This window comes from Anabrus simplex, chromosome 2 (assembly GCF_040414725.1).
Source record: "Anabrus simplex isolate iqAnaSimp1 chromosome 2, ASM4041472v1, whole genome shotgun sequence".
NCBI lineage: Eukaryota > Metazoa > Arthropoda > Insecta > Orthoptera > Tettigoniidae > Anabrus > Anabrus simplex.
The window spans coordinates 617,063,216-617,077,041 of record NC_090266.1 but is presented as its reverse complement, the minus strand read 5'-3'; the positions used below and the strand labels follow the sequence as shown (position 1 = coordinate 617,077,041).

At 39.0% G+C, this 13,826-nt stretch overlaps 1 protein-coding gene across 2 annotated transcripts in view; it reads right to left on the bottom strand.

Moving 5' to 3' along the window:
• Positions 1 to 1,827: 1,827 nt before the first annotated feature.
• Positions 1,828 to 13,826, bottom strand: part of dop (microtubule-associated serine/threonine (MAST) protein kinase dop) — a 578,024-nt gene continuing 566,025 nt past the window's right edge. For both annotated transcript variants that reach the window (XM_067141035.2, XM_068226223.1), the window contains one exon: positions 1,828 to 5,815. In XM_067141035.2, coding sequence (XP_066997136.2) covers positions 4,295 to 5,815 — 1,521 coding nt within the window. In that variant the 3' untranslated portion in view covers positions 1,828 to 4,294. The remainder of the gene's footprint in view (positions 5,816 to 13,826) is intronic.

The following is a 13,826-nucleotide window of genomic DNA, read 5'->3' as shown; positions in this document are numbered from 1 at the left end:
CCAGTGCGGTGGACTGCAGTGGGCAGAGTGGGACCAGTGCTGTGGGCCAGTAAGCGGCTGCATCAGAATAGGATGACACTGCACAGGCTGGGCTGCCTAAGTCTGTGGGTTTGCGAGTGCTGCACGGTGGGCCTCACTGCAGGACTCTGATGCGAGAAACCTTGTAATACCATCAAGGATCTAACTAAAATTTCCGGATCGAGAAAGATTTTGAGAAGGTAACACAGTGATTTGGGAAAGTACTGTAAAACTGAGGGGGGAAGAGCAAACCTGTTCAGAGGCTGATCAAGACGCAATCTTTGACACTTAGGGAAAAAATGTATGGAAAAATTGAAAGATTAAAACAGAAATATTTTTTCACAAAAATACATTTGAAGAAGGTGAAACTGAATGACAGTCTGTTCCATCACTGAATCCATTTTACCTTTGTTTAGATGACCCATATAAGCAAAACATTCTGCACAAAATATAGTAATTACGTAAACTTCCAGTGTCCTTCCAGGCATGTTTTTCAAAGGAAAAATATTGAGATATTTGCTAAGCTATTGGCCTAAGGGAATATCCATAAGAGGATTTCAGATTATAAAACTGATGAAGTTAGGACGCTCCTCTCCGACTATGAAAGTCAATATAACAGGAATGAAATTGCACAGAAAAAACTATTTCTTATGTTGTCAAAGATGTACTCTTGATATAAGCATACTGATGATCATTGTTTGTGTTAAGATTTAAAATGAAAGATTGTAGACACATGGTACTCCATAGCAGTACAACATACATGCTTTAGGATAATAATGAAGAGGCAAACGATGTAAAATGTTTAAGCAGTAGAAGAAGAAGAATCTCAAACGTGTGAACTGCCTTTTCTAAGCTTTCCAACTGCCTTTAATAATTGTAAACAACATTATGTCAGTAAACTTTTGTATGCGACAATTTAAAAGGGAACCAGAGAAGTGACCTGAAAGGCATAACATCTTATACTTTTAAACATAGCCTACCATATATAAAATCAACCTGACAGTTCTGTAGGACAGAAAAGAACTTTAATGTCACAGCTGTGTTCAAAGTTTTCAAGCAAGAGTATACACCTGCAGGTTTAAGGCATAGTAAAAGAATTTCTGCAGAATTCATGGTAGTATTCAATGGTGGTTAGAATTGAAGATACAGACTGAATTTTTTTTTCCATCATCTTCTAAGATTCTGGCACAATACTATTGAAGAAATCCATAACGACATACGAATTTGAAATAAAGAAACCTATACATTAAGAGAAAGAGCGATCACATTTCTTTACAGTTGCTAATACCAGCAGCTTTGCATGTGTATGTGTTACATAATAAGTATGCATTAAAACACAACTGAGACTTTTCCAGAAATAATGCTATTTGTGACAAGTTCTATGTGGTTACAGCAGCAGGTAGTTATTAACAGCCTTATATTTCCATCATCATTGAAATGTTTATGTAATATAACTGATATGGCCTGGGCACATTATCACTGAAGTCGTATACACATTCTTTTGAAGAACTTTGATACTGTATTACTTTTAATTCAGTGTTTAATGTGAAGAAAGAAAAGAGAAATAATTATTTTGTTTAATAATAATGTTATGAAGTTTAACTACCTATATTAAAAGGTTCAATTCACTATCAAAATGCTTACTTTCTAAAATTTATATCAACAGAAGGTTCTACTGAAAAAAAAAGAAAAAAAAATTTTCTTGATTCATGTGATAACTTCGGTCAATTCTAAAAAAGCTCCAGGCATCACGACTTACCCCTTGGTGAAAGAGACAGAGCTAGCCACACACACACACGCACACACATACGTACGTCTCTCTCTCAGCATATATATCTTAAAAAATAAAATAAAAAAGGGAGTAAGTTAAACAAACCACACACAATCAACCACTGAGGAAAGGGAAAATTGAGAGAGTAAGCGATATTCCTTTGTCTCTTCCATTATCAGGCATGGTGATGCTACCACTATGTGGCCTGTCAATTAAGTTACCATACTTTGATACAACATACAGCACACTGAGTAATATATATTATATATACAGAATAGATCTTCAAACCAGCACCAACAAAACACAAATTGGACATCAATAACATACATATACAGTCCAATCATAAACACAGACTTTTTCATGCAGCCATTAGGCTACTCTGGCTTTTTGAAATGCAAGTAACTTAACAGTAAGCTGTGATAAGGAGTCAATACATGTATGAGAATTTTTCAAACTACATGTATTTAATCCAGGAAGTCTTCTCACATGAGAAATATAAACATGTACAGAGTACAAGATAAAACTTCTGGAAGGGCATTTTAGAGTGTTTTTCCTATAACCACATGAAAGAGCTCAGGAGTCACATAGCAATCTTTAAAACACATATGGCCAATTCTATTCCTGCAAGGAAGTTGCATTACTTATGATACTACTGCTTCATAAAATAGAATGTACTAGTGGAACAACAACTATACTTTTGAAACATTTAACGTTTACTGCACACGTTGAGATCATCATTCTAATAATGATTTTCTTTTTTCCCCTACCACTTTTCATCAGTATGTACATGCTGTCAACAGGTCTATAACAGAAAAGCAGACATAACCAAAGAACATTTTTTGGAAGAAATAAGAGAAAGAGGGGATAACAAATTGTCCATGTATAGTATTAGCATGAGATAAAGTGTCTGGAAATGGGGAGACTTTCAATTACATATACCCAAATTTTCTATTTTCTTCTTTATATAGTCAGGGGTTTAAATCAGCAATGATCTACAGATTTTTTCCATTAGTAGCAAAGGGAAGGAGAGAGATTTTAGCTCACTTAGGTATCACCAGAAGCAATACTAGTCAATTCGTCAGATCCGAAGATTGAATACCACATGTATGGATTCAAAACTACTTTGTATTAATCACTGAGGACAGACATATGATCTAGTTGTTAGACATAGATATAGATGCCTTAATGAACCTTTTTCTTGACACTGAGCTCCATCCATGAGAAGGACAATATCTTACAATATTTAGCTATGTTCAGAGCACACCCTAATGGAGTATTTTTAATAATGAAATCACTTGGAAAAAACCTGCCTTTGAAGTTTAGAGCTTCAACATAGAACATTTTGAAAGAGATATTTGGAATTACATATGTTAGAGTTATAATGTATTCTATCCATCACAATGGTTTTTTTTCCTTACATGTAGAATGGCGATCATAATTATGGTCTATAATTTATTCTGTACATCACAATTTGTTTCTTGCATTCAGAATGGTGATCATAGTAGTGGCCTCTGTTGGCATTTTATTCTGCTAAAGCTGCTGAGCAAACATGTCACCATATCACCAAAATGTCAGGCAATTTCCTGAGGTACCAACCACCAAAAAATACACTCATCCCTGAGAGGAATATTCTGAGAAATGGTGTAATCTATTCTTAGGCACATTTTATTACATTCCGTTTGAAATATGAATATAATATAGTTGCCTTGTGGCTTCCTTGTTTCATTGCCAGTGTTTTATTCATCACTCACTGTTGTTGAGAGAGGACACATGCTAATGAATTTAAGGCAGAAAAATAATGTCTGTATTAATTAGAGAGGGAGTAGTAAATATATCCTCTTGTACAGCTGCTTCAGATAAAGGCTGGTATTAAATTATGTTAAATTTGTCTCTGTAAATATAATTACTCTTTGTAATTTAGTCATGAGAATCAGCTGATGAACTAATATCACTGGCAAAGAAGCCTGCTGTCTGACATTCTGAGCCACTTCTCTCTCCCTTGAATGTGGGATTCCTTAGTCCACTATTGAATTATCTCCTTCAAATAAGCTAACTGCATTCTGTACCTATCTCTCATCCCAAAGAGTTGCAGTTTTCCACATACTATGTTCTTCCTCACAAGGTATATATGCCACTTCCCTTTACAACTTATACTTAATAAATTTCATTGGCTTAATAAATAATTCTAATAAATAAGTGAGATACATACACTATGTTATGCTCTCATATCACTCTTCTTCTTAACTCCAATAAAATATATATATCTATATATATATTTATATTTACAGAGTGAAAAATATTACACTGTAATAAAGTAAAAGATCAACATTTGAAAATTATTTACAGAGCATAGATGACCTTCTGGCTCCTAATTAATAAATTTTTATCTTTATGCATTTCAGATTTTCGATCATAATGTGGGTGCAGGATTTTTCATGTAATTTTCTTGAAGCAATTAACACCACCATCATACATGTATGGTAAGGGTAAGCATTCATGTATTAATCAATTGTCTTTAGCAGGTGTTGTTCGTGACAAACTCTTTCCAACGTGTCCATCTCGACCAACACCTGCCAAATCACAAGTTCCTTTGGGCTCTTTTTCTTTGCTTTTTTCTTTCACTCCACTACTACTTTCTGCAGAATCTTTCTTACGATTTCTCATGTCAGATTTAGACTGAACTAAAACTTTATCTTCAATAGAACCCTTAACAGCCTTATTATCATAAGTTTTACTTTTAGAAATATCTGATTTTACATCCTGCTGTTTCGCTTTCTGTACTTCCTGTTTGCCAACATCCGATTTACATTTTTTACAACTATTATCCGAGGATTTGTTTATATTTGATTTCTGTTTAGGTTCTTGATCCTTAAGCATAGTTTGAGAAGAAGTTGGTACATTTTGCACAGCCTTCAATACTTCTTCCTTTGTACTAGTGGGGGAATCTTTCTCTTCAGCAATACGAGGAAGATGCTGGGTGGTTCTGTCACCAGGCACAATTGGATTGGCAGCTGCTGATCCTAAAGTGTTCCGATGCTCGAGCTTCACAAAGTCACTGCTACCTAACGGTGTACAATGAAGAATATGGTCCTGGCTAGCCACTGCTCCCTGATGACTCAGATGATTTGAATCCGCTCCAGATTTCCTTTCTCTTCGTTCTGAACGTTGTTCTGTATAAGCTACTAATTTTTCAACTGGTAACTCCCTACCAGGCCTAACCAACAGAGGATGCTCTGGAGGTTTAGACGTCACCACTTGATCAACAGGAGTTCCATATTCTGTAGGTGGCCTTGAAGGTACTGGTGGAGACTGGGAAGTTATAGTGACACGAGGTGCAGCAGATACAGTAACTTTTAAAGCTGGATTGCATAAAGGAGATATGGAAGTTGAAGTGGGTTTAACTTTGCTTTCAGCGCTTCGAGGATGCAGACGATCTGGTGAAAGAGCACGACGCAGCAATGGAGATCCAGGTTCAGCGCTTTTAGGACGTCCAAATCCCTTCTTACTCCCTGATCCTGGAGTTGTTAGAGATGTTCCTGGACTATATGATTGAGTAGTATTGGAACTTCCTGGCTGATGACCTGCTGGGAAAGCAAGTGGGCTTGGAGACCTTGTGGGAGAAGAAGGGAGTGGTGATGGTGAAGGTGTCCGAGCCAAAGGAGACAAAGGAATATGTCCAACAGATTTACGCCTACTAGGTGAATGTATACTCTTAGCAGCTGAGTGCAATTTGTGCTTTAGGCCATGTAGAGTTGAAGGTCTCTGATAATGCACTGTTGAAGTTGCTGGGGCCCCAGCAGGACTGTTAGGTGTAGAAGAACTAGGAGAACTGGATTGTGAGGAGTTACCTGGTGAGTGGGATAATTCTGGTGAAGAAAAGGCTATGCGATTAGTGGGTGGTGAGCGAAGAGATATGGTATGTGTGGGAGATCCCAATATAGTGTCCTGGGAAGGTACACTTCGAGACAGGGATTGAAAGCTTCGACTGGGTGTTACCATTGAAGGTGATGATACACTTGCTGCCATCTGTAAAGAGAGAGAGAGAGAGGAAAAATAAACACTTCTCAATTATTTTTACTGCATACAGAATTTGTTCTTGCTGTTGTTAATTCATATTAAGACCATGTGCCATATATACTGTACTTGTGTGCAGGGTTGCTACAAGGGAAAAAGTACTAAATCTTTGTCAAAAAGGTACTAGATTCTGAAAGAAAAATACTAAATTTTATTTAATATTAGTTCTGATATATACCATATGTTATTAGTACTGTATCTCTGACATGACTGATGAAAAACTCACCAGTTTGTCATTTACTTTGATTGTGTCCAGCTGGTTACTTCTATTGGTTTCACATCGCACTCACACGGACAGATCTTATGGTGATGATGGGATTGGACAGGGTTAGGACTGCAAAGGAAGTGACCGTGGTCTTAATTAAGGTACAGCCTGGTATTAAAATGGGAAACCACTGAAAACCATTGTCAGAGCTGCCGAGAATGGGGTTCGAACTCATTAACTCCCAAATGCAAGCTGACAGCTGCAGGCCTAGGACTGCATAGCCAACTCTCTGTCCAGTTGGTCCAAGACACAGCTTTACCATTCAAAATTCCACCAGTATAACCATTTTCACCAAGTTCTTTCTAACAGTCAATTCAAGATATTTGGGTATCAGTTTAATAATGTTACAAAGCTCTATGAATTGAAACCATCTTCACATACAGTACATTATTTTTAAAAATAAAATGAGAGTCATATGTTTAAAAAACAAAAAACCCCAACTATTTAACCCAAGTAAAATAATACGACACATTAATGTATGAAGGATAATGTAAACACCACTTGTGTGTTGAAATAAGCTACATAACCATTAGGAGATTTACCAGCTGTTCAAACAAACGAAAGCAGTAAAAATGACATTTTTAAAACATGGATATCCAGTTTTTAAATTATAAATAACCGGGCGAGCTGGCCGTGCGGTTAGGAGCGCGCAGCTGTGAGCTTGCATCTGGTAGATAGTGGGTTCGAACCCCACTGTCGGCAGCCCTAAAGATGGTTTTCCGCAGTTTCCCATTTTCACACCAGGCCTTAATTAATTTTTTTTTTTTTTTTTTTTTGCTAGTTGCTTTACGTCGCACCGACATAGATAGGTCTTATGGCGATGATGGGAGAGGAAAGGCCTAGGAATGGGAAGGAAGCGGGCGTGGCCTTAATTAAGGTACAGCCCCAGCATTTGCCTGGTGTGAAAATGGGAAACCACGGAAAACCATTTTCAGGGCTGCCGACAGTGGGGTTCGAACCCACTATCTCCCGGATGCCCTTAATTAATTAAGGCCATGGCCGCTTCCTTCCCATTCCTAGGTCTTTCCTGTCCCATCGTTGCCATCAGATCTATCTGTGTCGGTGCAACGTAAAACAAATATTTAAAAAATTATAAATATAAGAATAACTAAATAAAATTGTTATGTAACCTCAAGGAAAAAGGAACTATATTACCATAAAAAGTACCGATGCATAAGCTTTTTAAAAAAAGTACTAGATCTAGTACAAAATTACCACAGTAACTGTGGCAACCCTGCTTGTGTGTGAAGGAAGTCTGAAGATTCAGTTTGGATATCCTGTCTGTACAAGTATCATATGAAATCAAAACAAAAGGTATATAAATAACTAAAGACAAAAAAGATTTCCTCGTTCCTAGCTTGCTCTCTATGTCGATTTATATTTGTACACTTGTTTCTACCAATTCCATTACATGTCTAAACAAAAGAAAGAGTTCTACATACCATACTGAGGTCTTTACAATTACAAATGCATTCTTTTCAGTCCATACCAGAACTTGGAATAGCTCTCATTAATCTCAATCCTACTTAAACCATCTATGAAATTGAAGAATTTCTCTATTACACATTCTTTACTCTGGTATAAGAGTTTTAATGAACATCTAGGTTTAAGAAGGTTAGGATCTAAGTTCCAAAGATTTCACAAACATCTTCAGGTGAATATTCAGCATTTCTTCATGAACATTTCTGTTCTTATCAATAATAATTGCTCTAATTTTTTATCACATCAGCATTACTAGGATAGTGAAGCAACCACTACTGGGAATCTACAGTTGTTTGATACAGTTGTTTAATAAGAGAGGCATGGGAGAATTTTTAAAAAGCAATTATGATCAATGGAAAATGGTAAATAAATTTAAACAGCCTATGGGATGAGATTAAACCAATTGTTAAGAAGTGTGAAGACAGGTATGTACCTTTAGAAGTTGTAAGGAATGGTAAGGACCCATTATATTATAACAGGGAAATAGAGAGATTAAGGAGGAGGGGCAGGTTAGAAAGAAATAAAGTTAGGAATGGTTGCAAGAGTAAGGAGAGATTGAAGGAACGTACTAGGAAACTGAATTTAGCAAAAAGGGAAAGGGTGGTAACATAATTGACAGTCATATGAATTTCAGAGAGCAATGGAAGGATATGTATAGATACTTTAGGGCAGAAACTGGTTCCAGGAAGGACATTCCTGGGATCATTATTCAACAACGGGAATGCCTTACATAGACAGAAGTATGATGCAGATGTTGATTCCCATAGGGAACCTAAAATATTTGTCCTGAATGAGTAAATTTATAATACCAATATAATGGTCCGTTATTGGACATTATAAATTTTCCAGCTAACTCATTCTTGGTTGCCTGCGTTTCGCCCTCGTGTGCTAAGTTAGGCTCGTCAGTTGGGACTTAGCACACCACCCAAGAAGCAAGGCTAGTGCATACTGTGGAGGCCACTGCATAGGCTATTTGAAGCCACCAGCAGTGCCAATGAACTATGAGAGCTGAGTCTCATTTACAAAAATAGATGCCTGCCTGGCCATCAAATGATGCAGATGTTGATTCCCATAGGGAACCTAAAATATTTGTCCTAAATGAGTACGAGCACACACGAGGGCGAAACGCAGGCAACCAAGAATGAGTTAGCTGGAAAATTTATAATGTCCAATAACGGACCATTATATTGGTATTATAAATTTACTCATTCAGGACAAATATTTTAGGTTCCCTATGGGAATCAACATCTGCATCATTTGATGGCCAGGCAGGCATCTATTTTTGTAAATGAGACTCAGCTCTCATAGTACATTGGCACTGCTGGTGGCTTCAAATAACCTATGCAGTGGCCTCCACAGTATGCACTAGCCTTGCGTCTTGGGTGGTGTGCTAAGTCCCAACTGAAGAGCCTAACTTAGCACACGAGGGCGAAACGCAGGCAACCAAGAATGAGTTAGCTGGAAAATTTATAATGTCCAATAACGGACCATTATATTGGTATTATAGACAGAAGTATTCAGCCAGCAGTATGCAAAGGTAGTTGGATAGAGGAGACAATTAATACTGGCAAATTACTGAAATTTAGCTATGATAATAAAGACATTTATAAAAAGATACAAAAGTTGGAAGCTAGAAAACCTCGTGTTTGCCTGGCCAAGTGTTGTGAACGGGTCGAGAGTTACCTCGTGTTAGCTGCAGACTGCACTTTAGTGCTATCTTTTAGGATATACAAGAACTATTTGAAGGGCATGGGTGATAGAACTCTCTTGTGGATGGTTTTGTACAGTTGATAGACGCACTTCTTTTCGATTAATGTATTCTCTCTCGATTTCCTGACAAGTTTACAAGTTTAGAGAGCTATGCTGTCAGCAATGTGGTGGCACCCAGTAATCAGGCGTGTTTTAGATAGGGATGAAATGATTTATGAATAATGTGCTGATACAGGTTCAGAATGTCCAAATGATGGTGAATTAATTAATACAACTTCCCCATGAGGAGGCTGCCACAAGGACAAAGTATGTAGACTACACAGTGTTTTGTCTCCTAAGTTATTGGTGAGTTTGCTAGTGTGCCAGACAGAAATAACAATCACAAGGCTAAGGAATAAATTTGGAATGTGGTTCTTCAAATGTTATATAGATGATTGCAGAGTATGGTTCGATGATGAAATACCTTCTAGTGGAAATGTTTCAAGTGAAGATGAGGATATGTCAGGCACGTTTTAGACAGGGTGGAACTACCGTGGTACAAAACAAATCTGATAAATGTGTTACGAGTGTAAATACTGTACTATGAAAAATGTATTGTTTTCTGACAACTGGGTTATGCATAACGGTGCACGTAGGTTAGATGATTTTTAAGGTATTCTTGGTATAAAGGTATGGCCTAATGAACCTGAAAACACAGTTCACGTAGCAGGACTTCTGCTTGGTGAGGATTTTTTTGAGTATATAGCTGAGCTGGACAAACTTATACTATCAGCAGAATTCACAGTCACATTCTAGTAACTTATCCCCTAAAACACTGAGATGGACTAATGTCACTAGCAGGGAATTTAAATTTGTATATATTTTTTTTGCTTTATGTATACTGATGGTGCAGTTGAAAAAGTTTTGTCCGAAATAATTTTTTTTGCTATTTGTTTCACGTCGCACCGACACAGATAGATCTTATGGTGACGATGGGATGGGAAAGGCCTACGAATGGGAAGGATGTGGACATGGCCTTAATTAAGGTACAGCCCCAGAATTTGCCTGGTGTGAAAATGGGAAACCACAGAAAACGATCTTCAGGGCTGCCGACAGTGGGGTCTGAACCCACTATCTCCCGAATGCAAGCTCACAGCTGTGTGAACCTAACTGCACGGCCAGCTCGCCCGGTTGTCTGAAAGATTACTGGTCAACAGATCCCCATATATTTCTCCTATTCAGGAATGCCTTCAGAAAAATAAAAAAGACACAGTAATCCTTCAAACGTTAGTAAAGTTCTGACAGTTTATTTGTATACATGGACTCCATTTTTGAGATAGTAGTTAGAAAATCACCAGGAACAGAGCTAGTGCATGGTGTGAAGGGCACCCAGTTTGCAATGTGTTAAAAGCAATGGGTTCATATATAGTACCATATCTTAAATACTTATTTGATTACTGTTTTCATGAAGGAGCGATGAATTAATGGAGAGTTCCAATAACAGCCCCAGTGTTCAAGGGAAAGGATAATAAACATAAACCAGATAATTACAGGCCAGCCAGCATGACATCTGTTGTTTGTAAGCTCTGGGAAAGCATTCTTTCTGATTATATTAGACAAGTTTGTGAAAATACTAACTGGTTTGATAGAAAGCAGTTCAGATTAAGGAAAGGTTATTCCAGTGAGGCTCAACTTGTAGGATTATAGCAGATATTTTAGATTCAGGAGGTCAAATGGACTGTATCGCTATTGACCTATCCAAGGCTTTTGATAGGATGGATCATGGGATATTACTGACAAAAATGAGGGCTGCTGGACTAGACAACACAGTGGTTGAATTGGTGGCTAAATTTCTGGAAAACAGAACTCAGAGAATTGGAGTAGGTGAAGTGTTACCTGATTCTGTAAATGTTAAAGAGCGGTCCTACAGGGCAGTATTATTGGACATTTATGTTTTCTTATATACACTGACTGAGCAAATGTCATGGGATAGCGGAGCACTGATGCGCAGGTGTGTTGTCTGTGCACCACACGCCCCCTGTGCCAGCGGTAGTTGTATAGGAGACCTTGTAAGCAGTGGCTGTGCATGTGACAGGTGTAACATGGAACGTCGTCGTGAGCTAACACCGTTAGAACCAGGTATGGAGGTCAGTGCCCGACGGATGGGAAGTGCGATTTCGGAAGCGGTGCGGGAATTCGGCTTCACACGATCAACCGTGTGCAGGGTGTATCATGAATGTTTGAATACGGGCGTCACCGTCCACAACAGACGAATGACCGGCTGTACAGCCACCTTTGATGACCGTGACATCTTGAGACAGATTGTCAATAGTGACAGATGGGCAACCGTGCAGCAAATCATGGCTCAATTCAACACAGGCCTTGCTAGACACGTCTCCCAGTGGACAATCCGTAGGAACATGGGTTCTATGGGGTATGGGAGCCGGCGCCGAACACGGGTGCCACTGTTAACCCAACGTCATCAGGCACAACGACGCGCATTTGTCACCAGTCACCAGGGATGGACACTGGAACAATGGCGTAACGTGACATGGTCGGACGAATCATGATTTCAACTGCACCATGACGATGGGAGGAACCGTGTATGGCGCAGACCAAATGAAGCGATGGATTCCGCCTGCCTCGAAAGTGTGGTCCAGGGCGCTGGTGTCTCTGTTATGGTCTGGGGTGCATTTTCCTGGTATGGAATGGGCCTCCTAGTTATTCTGGAAGAGACTTTGATTGGTATGCGGTATGTTGAGCTGCTCGGAAACCATCTCCACCCATTTTTGGCCTTCCAGCGCCCAGACGGTTCTGGGGTGTTTCAAGATGATAACGTGCCACCATATCGCTCCCACGTCGCCCAGGAATAGTTCCAGGAACATGCAGCAGAGGTCCAACGACTGCCATGGCCACCCAGGAGCCCCAATATGAACCCTATCGAGCATATCTGGGATGTCCTGGAACGCAAGCTCTGTGCCATGGATCCTGCACCCACGAACAGACGAGCATTGGCGGCTGCTCTGCAAATGATTTAGTGTCAGCTGCGTCCAGAGGACTACCAGGGACTTGTCGACTCACTTCCATGGTGTCTCACTGCAGTTCTCAGGGCCAGAGGAGGTCCCACACGCTATTAGGTGACTATCCCATGACATTTGCCAAGTCAGTGTATATATATGTGTGTGTGTATGTGAATGATATGAGTAAAGAACTGGAAACACAGATAACGCTATTTGCGTATTATGCTAAACTGTAAAGAGCAGTAAGTAAGTTACAGAATTGTGACTGATTACAAAAAGACACAGACAATGTTGTGAGATGGACAGCAGACAATGGTGTGATGGTAAACAGGATGAAAAGTCAGACTGTAAGTTTTGCCAAGAGGAAAAGTCCTCTCAGTTTTAACTACTGTGAGGTGATAGTATCTCACAGGGTTCACTGAAAGTACCTAGGTGTTAATATAAGGAATAATCTTCACAGAGGTAATCACATTAATGAGGTTGTAAAGAAATGTTACAGATGTCTTCACATACTTATGAAGGTATTTAGCGGTTGTAGTAACGATGTAAAGGAGAGGGTGTATAAGTCTTGGTAAGACTGCAATTAGAGTATGATTCCAGTGTAGGGACCCACACTAGGATTACTTGATACATGAACTGGAAAAGATCCAAAGGAAAGTACCACCATTTGTTCTTTGTGATTTCCGACAAAAGTGTAGTGTTACAAGTATGTTGCAAACTTTGGGCTGGAAGACTTGGGACTAAGAAGATGAGCTGCTCGACTAAGTGGTATGTTGTAGATATTGATTCCCATATGGAACCTAAAATACAGGGTGGCGCACGAATAGTTGACACATTTAATTTTAGAATAACAACTTTATTTTTCACAGAACACGTTTGAAATTTTAGACACAGGCAGCTTGGACCCTGGAAATACATTTCACAATATCACATGTTCAGTGTGGCCTCCACTTTGGCGGATAACCTCTTCGAGACGAGTACGCATGTTTCTGACTACTTTGCGGTACAGGTCTTCATCAGTTTCACTGGAGAGCAGCACAAACCGAGCACGCATTTCCATGCGGCTTTGAGGTCTTGAAGCGAAGATTTTTTTCTATAAAATAGCCCCATAAAAAGAAATCACAAGGATTTAAATCTGGGCTTTAAGGAGGCCAGAAGAATCCGCCATAATTGTTATACTGTGGGTAATGATGAGACATTACACGATCAACACATACTCCCCTTAAAACTCAAGAACATCGTTAGTTGTGTGAGGTGTTGCACCATCTTGCATAAACCACTGCGTATGAATAGGTACAGCGAGAATTTGAGGCATGAATTCATTCTCCAGCATGTCCTTGCATCGCTGTGCATTAACTGTCTGACTGAAGAAAAATGGTTCAATTAACCCGTGACTTGACAGAGCTACAGACTCACTTTTTTCCCCATATGTGTTTTTTTGTGAATAAAGTCTGGTTTTCTGTAGCCCAAAACTGCACATTTCGTTTATTAACTGCCCCTTTGAGAT